Below are 16,217 nucleotides of genomic sequence, written 5' to 3'. Positions count from 1 at the left end.
GAATTTTAGTCTCTATTGGTGAAAAATGTTCTCTTACATAATACGGTTTATTAGTTCATTATTTCAGTAATTTCATTAAATAGTTCAAATTTTCAGTGAAACGAATCTTATAATTAAATTCATTTTTATTTAGCAAAATTTTATAAACTGGAATTAATAAATTGATACAAATTCAACAGGCCTTGGATTATACGACTTTTTTCGACTTATTTTAATTAAATTCGTCTTTTTTTTATATTTTTTTTTTTCAAAATTTTTAAACAAAATACATTTTTTTAGTATACAATGCAGATCTTCTTTATAGATTTTCTTTATTTTAATTATTTAATAAATTTTTAACAAAACTTCTTCACTGAATTAATTATTTTTAATAATTTTAATGAAATTTTTCACAATTTCAATAATCTTAAACTATTTTTTAATTAAAATTTTTATGAAATTTAATAATTGTTTCGAATTAAAAAAAAAAAATTATCATATAAAATTACCAAAAATTTTTAATTCAAAATGACTTGAGATTTAATTATTTTTAAAAATTTCAATTACTTTTAATGATTTTAATAATATTCTTTGAAAATTCAATTATCTGAAAGCATTTTGCGCTTAAAAAGTTTTCAAATTATTGTATTTTTCTCTGCAATTTCTAATAAATTTTTTTAATGTAATCATAAAAAATTTTAAGTTAAAAATCACTTGAAGTTCTATTAATTTTAAAAATTTAAATTGTAAATATTTTTAAATTCAATTACTTTTAAAAAATGTTATCTAAAATTATTTGACAAATTATTTTTAGTTCTGTAAAATTTAATTATTGTCTGAAAATTAATCAAATCTTTTGAAATTCAATTATTTCTAAAAATTTTAATTTTAACTCTTCCAAAATTATTATTTAAAAAAATTTGTATTTAATAATCTGTATTGACTGAAATTTTTTTTGACCATCAAAACTAAAAACTATGACAAAATTTTAAATTCGATAAAATTGCTTAAATCAGACTTCAAAAAATTATAAAAATGGAACTTTAAGAATTTTTTTTATAAATTTTTCCTACTTAAATAAAATTTTCAAAATTTGCCTTACAATTAGTTCGATTCTGAAATATTCGAAATAAATTTTCTTGATAATATTTTTATAGAATTATTCTCATTACAGAATTAATAAATTGAATTTAATATCTAATAACATTAATTATTTAAACTAAAATATCCATTAACAAATTAAATTTTGTTTAAAAAAATCTACTTTTTCGACTTTTTTTGGAATATAAATCGACTAAAACGACTTTTTTTGTGTCTTAAAGTTGATCCAAGGCCTGCTTTTTTCAATGAATGCAACTTTTTTTTTTTTTTTTTTTTGATAAAATAAGATTTATTTCGATTTATTTATTGAATTTTTATATGATAAAGAAGGACATAAAAATATTAGTTTTGAATAATTTTTAAAAATTTAATTTTGAATTAGATTCCTGTTTAAAATTTTTCTGAGTTTAAATCTTGAAAATTTTTCTAACTTGAAAAATATTTTCATTATTTGACTTAACAATTTCCCAGGAATTGACCTTTTAAATATAAGTTTTTATAAAACTGATTTTCAAAGTTGGTGACAATTTCAATTCAAAAATTTTATTGAAAATCTGAAAAAATTTTATATAAATTTATTTTAAATTAATAAACAAATAAATAAAACTTAAAAATAGTTTAGAAAAAAGAATTTTGATTTTTTTTTAACCTAAGGATCTTGAAAATTTTTCTCAGTTAAATTCTTAAATTTTTCTAAATAACATTTTTTAAAAATATTATCATTAATTGTTCTTAATAAAGAATTTTATTCTATTTATCACAAATACTTGGTTTGTTATTGAGTTTTTATATGATAAAGTAGTACATAAAACAAATTTAGTTTTTGAATAATTTTTGAAAAAATATTTATTTTAAAACTTTTATTTTAATTATTTGACTCAATTTATGAAGAATTGACCGTAGATAAATTTTTTAAAAGATACTTTTTTTGTACCTTTAAGTCGATAAAAGTTCTGCTAAATAAGAATTAAGATAAATGAAAATTCGATTAAATAAAAAATTCAGATAAGTAAAATTAAATCAATACAAAAATTCAATTAAATAAAAATTCCATTAATTAGAAATTCTTTGAAATAAATATCTATGACAATTCCGTTATATATAAATTTTGTTAATCAAAAATTCTGTTAAATAAAAATTCACTAAAGTATGTATATGAAAAAACAGATAAATAAAAATTTAATTAAATGAAAAATTAATTAAAGAAAAAAATTTTGGTGTGAAAATTCCATTCATTATGAATTTTTTACTTTATAAAATCTGGTTAAATAGAAATTCGATATTGTTCACATCGAAACATAAAAAAAATTATTATTTTTAATTTGAATGATTTCATTTTTTTTATTTATAAATAAATTTCTTGCTTTCTATGTATCTACTTACTTTTTAATTTTACAATTATTATTTTTTTATGAAATAATAAAATTTTTCAAGTAATCACAACGATATTTTGGGGTTCACTTTCTTTTTAATGTCACAATAATTTTCCTCTTGCTTTTGAAGAAAGAAATAGCAAAAAATGAAAAAAATGATTTTTTTTTAGGTCTCGACAGGACAGACTGTTGTCTCTCAACCGGGTCAAGTGGTTCTTGCAAAATCACCATTACAAACACGAGTGATTCCCGTTGCTTCAAGATCATTGAAGCAAACAATTCAAGTTGTGGCTGCAAGCGGTGCACAACTACGACAACCAAGTCCAATTCAAGGGAAGCCAATAGTGACAACGAGAGGTAGTCCCGGACCAAGTCAAGTAAGACTTCAAACTGTCGCCCATCCAACACACACTCAACAAGCTCAACAACCGCAGAATCCACCAGATTCACAATAGAAAAGAAAGAGAAAATAAAACTTACATCGACAAGAAGTATTTTTTTTTTTTAAATAAAATTTACTTCTTATTGAAAATATTTAATGAAATAAAAAAAAACATTCCATAAAGCGAGAAAGCAACAGTTTTCACAAATTCTGTAAATTATTAGAATTATAAATCAAATTAGCACATTCTTTTGAATGCTCGGTTATTTCTTCTTTTTCTTCTTCTTCTTCAATTAAAATAGAAAATTGAAGATCTTTATTTAATAAAATATAAAGACTTTAGTTGATTATTTAAGATTGGAAATAATACACCTAAAAAAATGAACAAAGACTGCAAAAAGAAAAAAGATAACCGATTATAAAATTTTTTTTAGAATAAAAATAGGTGACTATTTTTTTCTCAAAATGAATTCATTGCAGTATCTATCATCAAAACATATACACATCATTTCTATACACATTCCTCCCGTGAAACGTTTTTGCCACCATTTTTCGTGTTTGGAAAAAAAGAGAAACGTAACGAAATGATTAAAGAGAAAAATAAATAAATGGTGGTTAAGGTTGTAAATAAAAAAAAGCTGTGCAAATTTCTTGTTAATTATACAAAATTTTTTTTTTTTTTTTTTTTTTTTGTAAATGTATCGTTGATAATAGAATATTCAATTACCGATATATTTTCGGTTGTTATTTTTGATTTAAGGGAGGACAAGATTCTTTGGCAATTTGTTTAATTGTTCAGAGAATAGTTAAATTTTTTTTCTTCTCAATTATATAATGATAATTTAGCAATAAGAATTGTAGAATAAGTGATTGTATTATTTAAATGTCAAATATCTAATTTTTAAGTATTTAATATGCAAATAACATTTTAGATAACAAAGAGTAAAAAAATTGTCAAATTTCGATAATCGAAAATTGAAAATAAGATATATAATGTAATATCTGATGTTTAACTGTAAAAATTATATTAGATGAAGATTTAGTTTAACTCTCTCACGAATGCACAATTTTTTTAAAAAAAAATAAGGATAAATTTTAAACAACAATTTTTTAAATAGTCGAATTATGAATATATTTTAACAAATTATTTATAATTTTTAATTATTTTTATTTATTTTTTTTTTTTTTTGAAATGAAAGATTATTGTACATTTGATGATTTATTGAAATTGAAAATATGCACAGAGTTTCTGGGAAAATTGTTGATTTGAGAGTTAAATTAATTCTTTAAAAAAAAAAAATTTTTTTTTTTTGAAAATTGCCTTTAACAAAAATTGTCTTTTGATTGGAGAAACCTATGTTGTTCGTAATGTGCAGAGTCGCTTGTAATATTAAAAAAAAAGAAAATAAAAAAATGCTTCATTTCAATTTAAAATGTTTTTTTTTCAGTTTAATTGTCCCTGAATTTTACTTTCCGACGGCCCAGTTATGAACTTAAAAAGTATTAAATAAGAGAAAATCAAATTGAAGGATAAACATTAAGGGTATGTGGGAACCTCCCACGTGACCTAATATGGGAAAATGTGTTTTGGTAGTATACATTTCACTCTAAACTGAGAAAAGATTTTTGTCTATTTTGAGGGATGATAGTTTAGGGTACAAGGAATCTCGCTGTTCTCCGAAAAATACATAATTTTGAGTTAAATTATTAAATAATTATATTTAAAAAGTGAGATTGAATATTTAAAACATGTAATATACTATGGGAAATTGAAATACAATTAATTTATTAATAATTTTTTAATTAAGCATATCTTAAAGTACACAATATAAGCTTTATAAAAAAATTATTGCAAAAATTTATTATTTTTGGATGATATACGATTTTTAAAAAAAATTTATTTAAATATTCTCAAGATTTTTATTTACTTATAACTTTTTTGTCGGTGCTCCGAAAAAATTGAGGTTTTGCACAAAGATTTTTTATAATATTCTTTACCTGCTATTAAAATCTTACGAAGGTGTTTTGCTTCGTTTTGGAGATATTAATTTTCAAAATTTTTTATTTAAAAAGGTTAATTAAAAGACTTGAAGTTAACTAACCAAATTCAAACTGCTTCATTTTTTATAAAAATATATTAAAATCTAGCGATTTGAAATTGGTTAGTTAACTTCAAGTCTTTTAATTAACCTTTTTAAATAAAAAATTTTGAAAATTAATATCTCCAAAACGAAGCAAAACACCTTCGTAAGATTTTAATAGAAGGTAAAAAATATTATAAAAAATCTTTGTGCAAAACCTCAATTTTTTCGGAGCACCGACAAAAAAGTTATAAGTAAATAAAAATCTTGAGAATATTTAAATAAAATTTTTTTTAAAATCGTATATCATCCAAAAATAATAAATTTTTGCAATAATTCTTTCGTTCCTCTGTGCAGAATAAAGTGATTTATGTTTTTGGTGAGTTCCAACATCTAATTTTTAATAGTTTTTTAATAATAGCGTTTTTAAAAAAATTGAAAAATTTAAGGTTACAAAATCACATTGTGAACCTCCTACTTTTGATATTTAATATTTTTAAAGGGAATAAAATTTTTACCATAATATTATGGTTAATGAAATCAGGGAATCATCGAGTTTCACATATATATTAAAACTAGATTTTTTTAAAATTTGGTCGCAACCACTATTAGACGAAAGTCAGTGGACTGACCCATTTGGTTGTATCTGAAGTGCGAAACTTATAATTACTATATACATTCATACATCTAATTATAGATAAGTAATGCAGGATCATATTCTACAGATAGTAATCTAATTTTTAAAGCAAAAAAAAAAAATGAAAAAAAATTTTTTTTTTAAATTTTGATAATTCACAATAATTTTAGATCCCAAATAATGCCAGAAAAAAAATTGACAACCCTTAAAAACATTAATTTCGATGAATTGAAATTTTACCGGTCCCTCCCCTTAAAAATTGTTAGATACCTTTAGTAAGATTATTTATTTAGTTCAAAGAAAGAGTACTGAGTTTTTATTAATTTTATTTTATTGTTCAAAGTTTTTAATCAAATATTTAAATTTTTTAATTGTATGTGTACAAAAAAGAAGTAATTTGTCTTTTAATATATGCATTAGATTACGCTTTTGTATAAAAAAATGTATATACTTTCAATAAAAACATTTTTTGTTAATATTCCGTTGAATTAATTAATTTATTTATTATTATATTTATTATGATTTATAGATTTTTTTTTTATTTTTAAAATTGTGTTTCTTAAATATTTTTAAATATGTAAGCCAAGATTAGATATTCTTAAATTTATAACATCATTTCTTCGGTGGTTATATAAATAATTTTTATTATTGCGCATATGTAATTTAAAATTTTCACAATTGTTTAATATTTACTTAATGCATAGTAAATATCTGCTTGGTTCAACTCGCTTTTTTATGTATATTTGTTTTGGTCTAAAAGAAACATTTCTTGTAGAGTACTGTTCAGATAATGCCTCTGAGGTATATTTTTTGCAATTTAAAAATTGAAATTTTATTTTTAAAAATGTATGTAGCGTTTGGTTTTTTTTTTTTTTTTGAAAAATTTAAAAAAAAACTTCTTTTTACAAAAATTCTAAGCCTCGTCCGGTCATGGGCAAACAATTTTTTCAATATTTATGGAATTTTTTAAAATTTTCGAAATTTTGAATTTTTTTTAAAATACCCCCGGTTTTTTTTTCTATCCTATATACGTTTATTTATGTATTTTTATGTGTACTGATTACCAAAATCGTAGAACAGTAATTTATATTTGTTTAAAATAAAAATAGTAATATATGAATGTTTACAAAACTCATATATAATAAGAAATTTACAAATAAATGTCTGTGTTGTTTTAAGAATTTTTTTTCCTTCTTTAGTTAAAATAAGGAAAATTTGCTTGGTATACATATTTTGAAAAATTGTTGACCCCTTCAATTTAACTGCGTTTTAATTTTCTTAAGAAAAACTTAAAATTGATGTTTTTTTTTTAATAAAAAATTTTGAAAAAATCGATCAGTACATCAATAATGAAAATGACTTTTTATCTTTAAAATACTGAAATTTTTAAAAAATCAAATGGCTTGCTAAAAAAAATTAAAAAAAAAACATGAAAGCTAGTCTCAATTAGTACTAAAAGAAAAAAAAGTTTTCAAAAAATCGGAAATGCAAATTGCACAAAGCTTATACGTGTGCTATCTAAATTAATTCCATTATAAATACTTAAAAACAACTTGTGGGAAAAATATTCGAATTAGATAATTTTTTATAAATAGTTTTTTTTTTAAAGAGAAGACTTTTTTCACATTATAAAGAAAAAAAAATTTAAATAAACAAATTTCCTCTATTCGTTCCCTCATCTTTTTATATGCCAACAATCTTTTGATATAAAAGCTTCTTTCCTTATTGATAAAAATTTACTTTTTTTTGCGCATTTACATGCAAGAATGGCGTTTCTTTCTGCAATTGTACCATTTCTAATAGCTATTGTCATTTTATTTCGACTATATGCCAAATTTAAATTGTCCTATTGGAAAAGACGTGGAGTTGAATCATTGCCAACAGATGCAATTTTTGGAAATTTCAAGGAAGCATTACTATTTCGTAAAGCACCGGGATGGTTTCTTGGACAATTACATAAAGCTGCAAAATCAAATGCTACCGTTTTAGGATTCTACATTTTTCATAAGCCATGCATTCTTATTCGTGATCCCGATATAATAAAGCAAATGTTTGTGACGGATTTTGAAAATTTTTCTGATCGTCATTTTGCTGGCTCCAAACAAAAGGACAGTACTGGAATGAAAAATTTGTTTGGTTTAAAAAATCCAACATGGAAATATGTGAGATCAAAAATTACACCAACATTGACGAGGGGTAAATTAAAGGAAATGCTACCATTAATGATGGACACTGGAGAACCATTAATGCACTATTTGGAAAATCAAAGAACCGATGAAAATGGAATTAAAAATGCCGATGCACAGAATTTAAGTCTCAAACATTGTACTGATTTAACAGCATCAATTGCTTTTGGAACTAAAACGGACTCATTTCGTGGTTTGAATACTGAATTTTCACATGCATGTAAGTCTTATTTTTTTTAAATAATTAATTTCAGTATCTATTAATATAAAATTAATTCAAGAATGCAAATAATAGTTTATTATAATAGCAGAAGGAATAAATTACTTTTTTCAGTCATGGATTTCTTTCAAGGAATGAAAAGAATGACAGCATTAATAGCAGTTTTCTTTATACCAGAAATAATTGAATTTTATGGTGGGGGAGTATTTGTAAAACCTGATTTTGTAAAAACCGTCTTTTGGAATGCATTAAAATCAAGAGAAGAATCCAAAGAGAAAAGAGGAGATTTCATTGATTCTTTAATTAAAATGAAGAACGATGAACAGAATTCAGACTTCAGTAAGTATACATTAAATTTATACAATAATAAAAAAAAAATGAAAACTCGTATGGTATTTCTGGTTCAATATCAAGAAAATTTTTAATTCTAAATTTTCTGACAGTTATTTATTTTGGACGATTGAAAATTGTGCAAAATTAAAAATTCGTCGATATAAGAATATTTAATCCTAATATTCTTTTTGTAAAATAACAATTTTTTAAATGACTATTCTGTCGAGTAAATGAAGAAATTTGGTTAAATTGAATTTTTGTTCAATAATAATTCGAATAATTAATATTCATGCGTCTTATTTAATATTATATATTACACCGTCCGACACGATTTTTCACACACGAAAAAATCAATGATTTTCAGAAACTAGGACCAAAAAAAAGATACCCGTGTCTGGCCGTTTTGCTAGATCAGGTCATTTTTTGCTTTTAGGGGTAAAAACAACCCCTAATTGAAAGGTGATAGGAAATCTTGTACAAATAAATAATTTTTATGAAACCTCCCAAGAAGCACGTAATATAACCTCAATATCAAGGTAATATTACATGTAAGATTCGTAATATAAATGTCCGCCTCAAGGTAATATTACCGGTAATGTTACTGTAATATTACGCGCTAATATTAAGGTAATATTACAGTAATATTGTAGTAATATTATACCGTAATATTAAGGTAATATTACAAGAGAATATTACAGTAATATTATGGGAACATTTCTTTACGAAAAAAATCTACCCATCCAGGGAATCGAACCCCGAACTCAAAGCACACGAGTCCAGAGTTTTACCAACAAGCCAAATTGACTTATGGGCATATCTCTGGAACTTTTAACTTTTCAATAAAAGAAAAAAAAAATTCTTTTTTTCGAGCACAGTATTGAAACTCTGTCAACATAAACTTCAAGTACGAAGATTTCAAATTATATAAGTGGACAGATAAAATTTTTTGTCTTAAAAAAGTTATTAATTATTTAAAATTGCAAATTATTGTTAACCTAAAACAGAAAAGTATTCAACAGGTGGTTGATTTTGGAATGAAAAACAATGGAAAGGAAATTACTGTGAAGTTACAATTTTTTAAAAATGATAAAATTTGGTTAATAATTTTAACATTTATTTAAAATAAAATTCTCATTTTGTACACACGTGTTTTCTGTTATTAAAATTACAATAATTTTTTTAAGACACGAGGCACATCAATTTAATATGTCTCAAAATAATTCTAATGACTTGAACTTTAATTTCTCATAAGTTATTTTGGTGTGCCAATTGTCTTATCAAAGAAAAATGCTAAATAAGAGGATTGCAGTCAAAAAGGTTAAAAGTGAGGGACAACTTTTAAAAGCTTATAACTTTTTTTACAATTTACAAAATGTTAATTTTCTTGCGAAAATGTGTTCATCGTTTAATTAACTTTAAAATGACGTATCTTAGAACTGGTAATTTTTTTTAATAATAAAGTTTTATCGTTTAAAGCACCACAAAGTATGGTTAGGGACAAGTAGAAATTGTTGAAAATCGTGCATTGAAAATTAAATAATTATTTATTTATTTAATAAATTAATGTGAAACCTGTTGGAAATGATTGCTCGTATCAAGTATTGATTTTTCCAACAAAAACCAGGTAAAATTTCATTGGAATTAACAAAATATACGCGAGGGACATAATAGTTAAAAGTTCCAGAGATTTTCCCTTATAATATATTAACGTTTTTTATGCTTTATGAATAACTCAAATCAGTCTGTAATATTACTGTAATATTACTGTAATATTACCGTTAATATTACAGTAACATTACCGGTAATATTACCTTGAGGCGGACATTTTAAGATCACTGTAAGATTACTGTAATATTACAACGTTATATTACGAATCTCACGTGTAATATTACCTTGATATTGAGGATATATTACGTGCTTCTTGGGCTGGTATCTCGGGGTTTTCCGGGTCGCTGATTACGAATCTGATGTCAGATTTTGAATATTCAAAATGGCGGTCGAAATTTATAAATATTAATTATTTTTTATAAAACTTGGTGTCTAGGAGTTTTTGGGGTCGCTGATAATAACATAATAATAATAACATAATAACATTTATAAATTTCGACCACCATATTGGATCCGCCATTATAAATTTGGAAAACCTGACATCAAATTCGTAATCAGCAACCCCAAAAACCTTCAAGTAACAAGTTTCAAGTGAATTCGATGAACTTTTATAAATTTCGACCGCCATATTGAATCCGCCATTTTGAATTTTGAATATCTGACATCATATTCGTAATCAGCGACCCCAAAAACCTCTAAGTAACAACTTTCAAATGAATTGGTGAATTTTTATAAATTTCGACCGCCATATTGGATCCGCCATTTTGAATTTTCAAAATCTGACATCAGATTCGTAATCAGCGACCCGGAAAACCCCGAGATACCAGGTTTCATAAAAAATTATTTATTTGTACAAGATTTCCTATCACCTTTCAATTAGGGGTTGTTTTTACCCCTAAAAGCAAAAAATGACCTGATCTAGCAAAACGGCCAGACACGGGTATATTTTTTTTGGTCATAATTTCTGAAAATCATTGATTTTTTCGTGTGTGAAAAAAAAGATGAATTTTGTCGGACGGTGTTATTATTGTGTGTCTTATTTTCGACTATAAATTTATTGTGAATTTAAAAAAAAAATTTTCCTTATTCAAAAGAATTGGATGGTGAAAATTTACTTTTTCAATCTGGAATGTTTTTATCTGGATTTGAATCCAGTGCAACAACAACGGCATTCACTTTAATGGAATTGGCAAATAATCATGAATATCAAGAAGAAGCACGTAATGATATAAATAAGGCGATTGAAAAACATGGATTGACTTATGAGGCTTTTAATGATATGAAATATGTAGATCAATGCATCTCAGAAAGTATTAGACTTCATCCTCCAATCTCAACCCTTGATCGTTACACTAGACAAGATTATAAGGTAATTCTTTATAATTTTAATATTTAATTCTTAAATTAATATTACACGGACGGAGAATTTTGATCGTGACAACGTCTTTTCTAATTAATTAAAATATATTTTATAAGATTATTATTTAGGGTCAGTCGGGGTAAATCCGAACGCTAATTATTTCAGCTTAATTAAAATTTTTAAAAATAAGTTCGATATGAGAATTTTTACCTCAGATCCTCTTGAAGAGATTCTAAGTATTATCCCATTTTTTGTTTGTTAATTAGCAACAGCATAAACAAAGATAACAAGTATTGCAAAAAAGATTGAAAATCAAAGATGACACTCTTTCAGTATTTTGTCTCGTATTTGAAGAAAAAGAAGCTAAAAATTCATTTTATTATTTATAATTGTTTGTTATGAATACTAGAACAGAAACTATTTTTCATTTTTGCCTTCTGTAAAATTTTATTAATAATATCAGACCGTTCGTATTTACCCAGAAAAATTGGAAAACCGGGGTAAATCCGAACGGTATTTTCAATCATTTTTTTTTACATCAGAGCCACACAAAATTGTTTTTATTTCATTACACTATTATTTTAACATTATAAAAGTACATAGAAAAAAGTTTTTCTTTCTATACGTATCCTCGTTAGTAATTAATAAGCAGAAACTTAATCTCTGTTCTCTCGAAGGAGTGTTTCAATTTTTTTGCCAAATGGTTTGTTGAAAAAACTTTTTCAGGATCTTAATAAAATTTGGTATTCTACGGTTATTGGGATCGCTAATTACCAATTTGAAGTCAGTTTTTCAAAATTCAAAATGGCGGACGAGAATTAAAAAATTCATTGGATTCGCTCGAAAATTGTTACTCGGGGGGTTTCAGGGTTAGCAAATTTGATCATTTTTAAAAATAAGTTTTTTTAGAAAAGTCCGCCATTTTGAATTTAAAAAATTTGACTTTTATTTTTGTATTTACATTCAATCACTCCAAAATACTTTCTGTACCAAGTTTTGCAAAAATCCGTTATGATTTGATAAAGTTATTGAAGGTTTTAATTGTGTAATGCATTTTAATTTTTAACCTGTTTGATTTTTGTATTTATATATGATGCATTATTACATAATAGGTTTATTATCGTATTTTTTTTGAGTTTTTATATAAGTTTAACAATTGCAATACTTTAAATTTATTTTCCCTAAGATTTTTCTGAAATACAGTGGCGTTCGTATTTACCCCGGTATTTTAGGAAAGTTGCAAAGTATCGAGGTAAATACGAACGCTAAGTTTCCTGCGATTGTAATTTATCAAAAATTTTTTCTACCCCATAAAATTGTTCTATGGAAGTAAAGTAACAACTTCATGCACCAGAATACCGGAAGTATTTTTTTTTTTAAAGAAAAAACTTATGTTATTGTTGAAACTTACTAAAAGCGTTCGGATTTACCCCAGTTGACCCTACTATTTATTTTGTACATAAACACACTAAAAAAAAAAATTTATTTTATTCTAATAATCGGTTGCTTGACTATTATCAAATAAATAATTACTTGAACCAAATAATTTTTCTTTGAATTAAATAAATTGTATTTGTACCAATAATTTTTGTATTTGAAACAAATACCATTTCATTGACTCAAATAATAATTATTTAATACAAATAAATATTTATTCCATAATGATTAAATAACCGATTATTAGAATCAAATAAATTATTTTTCAGTGCATACATTTAGAATAAACTGACAATAATTTCCAAACAATTAAATTTAAAAATATTCAAAACGTAATGCCACATTATTAACAATTGCTGAAATTTTGCACCGGAATAATATCAAAACATAACCTCAATTATGGATTTACTCTGTTCAAGAATTGCGGTGGAGCAGTTAATTATAACAATTATTGAACAGAATACATCCATGATTGAGGTTATGTTTTGATACTATTCCGGTGCAAAATTTCAGAAATTCCCCAATGAAAATTCCCACATAGGGTCCCATATGGGAAACCACATGGGTCCCGTAGGAAGCCATAGGGTTTCCTATACAAAATCGTATACGTAATTGGAACAGGAATTTGAATAGGAAATTAAGTCGGAATTATCATATGAATCCACATCCACACAGGAATGTACATTCCTATATGTATATTCCTATTTCAATTCCTATAATATGAATTTTTTTTCAACTCTAACCCAAGAAGCACGTAATATATCCTCAATATCAAGGTAATATTACACGTGAGATTCGTAATATAACGCTGTAATATTACAGTAATCTTACAGTGATCTTAAAATGTCCGCCTCAAGGTAATATTACCGGGAATATTACTGTAATATTAACGGTAATATTACAGACTGATTTGAGTTATTCATAAAGCATAAAAAACGTTAATATATTATAAGTCAATTTGGCTTGTTGGTAAAACTCTGGACTCGTGTGCTTTGAGTTCGGGGTTCGATTCCCTGGATCGGTAGATTTTTTTCGTAAAGAAATGTTCCCATAATATTACTGTAATATTCTCTTGTAATATTACCTTAATATTACGGTATAATATTACTGCAATATTACTGTAATATTACCTTAATATTACCTTAATATTAGCGCGTAATATTACAGTAACATTACCGGTAATATTACCTTGAGGCGGACATTTTAAGATCACTGTAAGATTACTGTAATATTACAACGTTATATTACGAATCTTACATGTAATATTACCTTGATATTGAGGTTATATTACGTGCTTCTTGGGAAGATATATATCTTTCAATAGTAGAGGTTCCTGATAGACTACAGAGATGAAAAAAATTTATTGCGTAGCCGAAAAAGTTGAAGAAAACTACTGCGCATGATATTAAGATATAATGTGCATTCATATGATAATTCCTACTTAATTTCCTATTCAAATTCCTGTTCCAATTACGTATACGATTTTGTATAGGAAACCATATGGCTTCTTATATAGGAGCCTATGTGGGGATTTTCAGTAGGGTTGGTAATACTCCACATTTTTTTCCTCGAATAACGATACGAAAACAAAAGAAAGTGACAGCTTCGGCAGCCATGTTTATTTTGATTATTATACATATATATAGGTATACATAATGGATACTGTCAGCAGTGGCGCTGTATACTAACATGTTAAATCTCTAACCGGTCGGTAACATAGAAAACTATAAAAAATTTCATTTCCAAATTTGACAAAAATAAGTTTCGCATCGAGATTAGATCGAAAGTAATCGAATAACACAAAAATCTTGAAAATATGACTTATAGTTTTCGAGTTCTGGCCGGCGATATGAACGCCAATTTTTCTGACTGGCTCCCTAGACCTTGGAGTAAGACGTTGTCACGTCAAAAAATTATAAGACTAATCTAAAATAAATAAAAATACACTTTTATCAAGTTTTAAAAATATTATTTTTTCTAAATTAATTTTCTTAAAAAACTATGTTTGATTTTTTTGTTGTCACATATTGTATATAATATTATATATAAATTATAATTTTCTTTAAGATTCCTGATACCGATATTGTTATTGAAAAAGGAACAGCTGTTTATGTATCTCTTTATGGAATGCATGAAGATGATCGATTTTTTGATGAACCATTAGTTTTTAATCCAAATCGATTTGATAATGATATGAAAATTTCTGATGCTTACCTTCCTTTTGGAATAGGACCAAGGTCATGTGTTGGTAAGATTATAATATTGAACGTATTTTTTTTTATTAATATTTAAACAAATTTTACTTTCCCTTTAATAATATATTTATAATTAAATATACGTGAATTAAAAAATTTAAATAAAATAAAGTAAATTAATTAATTCTGATATATTTATATTATATTTTTATTATTATTGTAAAATATATAATGAAATTTTTTTTTAACAGTAGTAAGTCTATATAACAATGAAACTAATTATTTTCAGCAACAAAATTGGGACAATTACACGTGAAAGTTGTTTTAGCTACGATTTTACGAGAATATCAAGTCAATCAATTGAGTAAAGACAAAGCTATTTTAAATCCTAAGTCAACTTTTACTGCTGCAGCAAATGGTATTAATCTTCAATTTAAAAAAATTGTTTCATGAAATTTTTATTTTTGAAAAAAATTTTTTCCTTATCGAATGTTATATTAAGTTTACAATAATTTCTTAAACAATGCTTAAAAAACAACTATTTTGTATTTTATATATTTAAAATTCTTTATTATATAATATATATTAAATTTGTAAACTACTATACAAAATTTAGATACTGTTTATTTTTTTTGAAATGAATTTTTATTGCTGTAATATTTAATTTAAAAAATAACTCTTGAACATTTTCTAAGATAAAATTTTTTTTTGTTTAAATTAATTTTTTATTATGATTTTTCACGAATATTTGAGAAAAAACATTTTTTAAAAAATATTTTAATAATTTTTTCTAAAAATAATTAATCTTCTTATTTCTATTATTATTAATTATTAAATAGGACCTACTTCATAATGTTACGTAAGTCTGTTATAGTTTAACAATTTTTTTTTTTTTTATTTTCCGCAGTAGTTTCTTGACCTTTGTAACATTACATTTTTTTTAATACACACAATTATTGCCTCCGAACTTTAAGACTTCATAAAAATAATAACAATAATTAATTTTTTAATGCAAATAAAAAAACTCCAAACTCGTGTCAAACTTTGACATGCCCTTAAGATTTATTAACCATAATAAATATCTACACATAATAATAATAATAATAATTACAATTGCAAGCGACAGCGAGAAAGATTTATATCGCTATATACAATTATAATATTAATGTATAATTATCAAATATGTATGTTTTAATATAATTATAACAATAAAATAAACGATTCTATGTCATTTAAATAAATACATGAAATAATTATATTATATGAATTTGAATTTAACCCGTAAAACGTAAGCGCAAGAGATAATATTGTGCGCTATATTACCG

General features: G+C 24.5%; 2 protein-coding genes across 3 annotated transcripts in view; both read left to right on the top strand.

The window, feature by feature from the left end:
• LOC127285984 (helicase domino) overlaps nt 1-4,262 on the top strand; it is a 41,663-nt gene extending 37,401 nt beyond the window's left edge. For both annotated transcript variants that reach the window (XM_051312232.1, XM_051312233.1), the window contains one exon: nt 2,624-4,262. In XM_051312232.1, the coding sequence (XP_051168189.1) occupies nt 2,624-2,908 (285 nt within the window). In that variant the 3' untranslated portion in view covers nt 2,909-4,262. The remainder of the gene's footprint in view (nt 1-2,623) is intronic.
• Nucleotides 4,263-7,275: 3,013 nt separating this feature from the next.
• LOC127285983 (cytochrome P450 6k1-like) lies at nt 7,276-16,148 on the top strand. Its single transcript, XM_051312226.1, has 5 exons — nt 7,276-7,959; nt 8,074-8,298; nt 10,995-11,269; nt 14,765-14,945; nt 15,182-16,148. Exons 1-5 carry the CDS (start codon nt 7,320-7,322, stop codon nt 15,343-15,345), a joined length of 1,485 nt encoding a protein of 494 aa, XP_051168183.1. The 5' UTR covers nt 7,276-7,319; the 3' UTR covers nt 15,346-16,148.
• The last annotated feature ends 69 nt before the right edge of the window (nt 16,149-16,217 follow it).

Source organism: Leptopilina boulardi, unplaced genomic scaffold, assembly GCF_019393585.1.
Source record: "Leptopilina boulardi isolate dan_hultmark-lab unplaced genomic scaffold, ZJU_Lbou_2.1 LbouV2_342, whole genome shotgun sequence".
Lineage (NCBI taxonomy): Eukaryota > Metazoa > Arthropoda > Insecta > Hymenoptera > Figitidae > Leptopilina > Leptopilina boulardi.
This window is presented reverse-complemented; position numbering and strand designations above follow the sequence as displayed.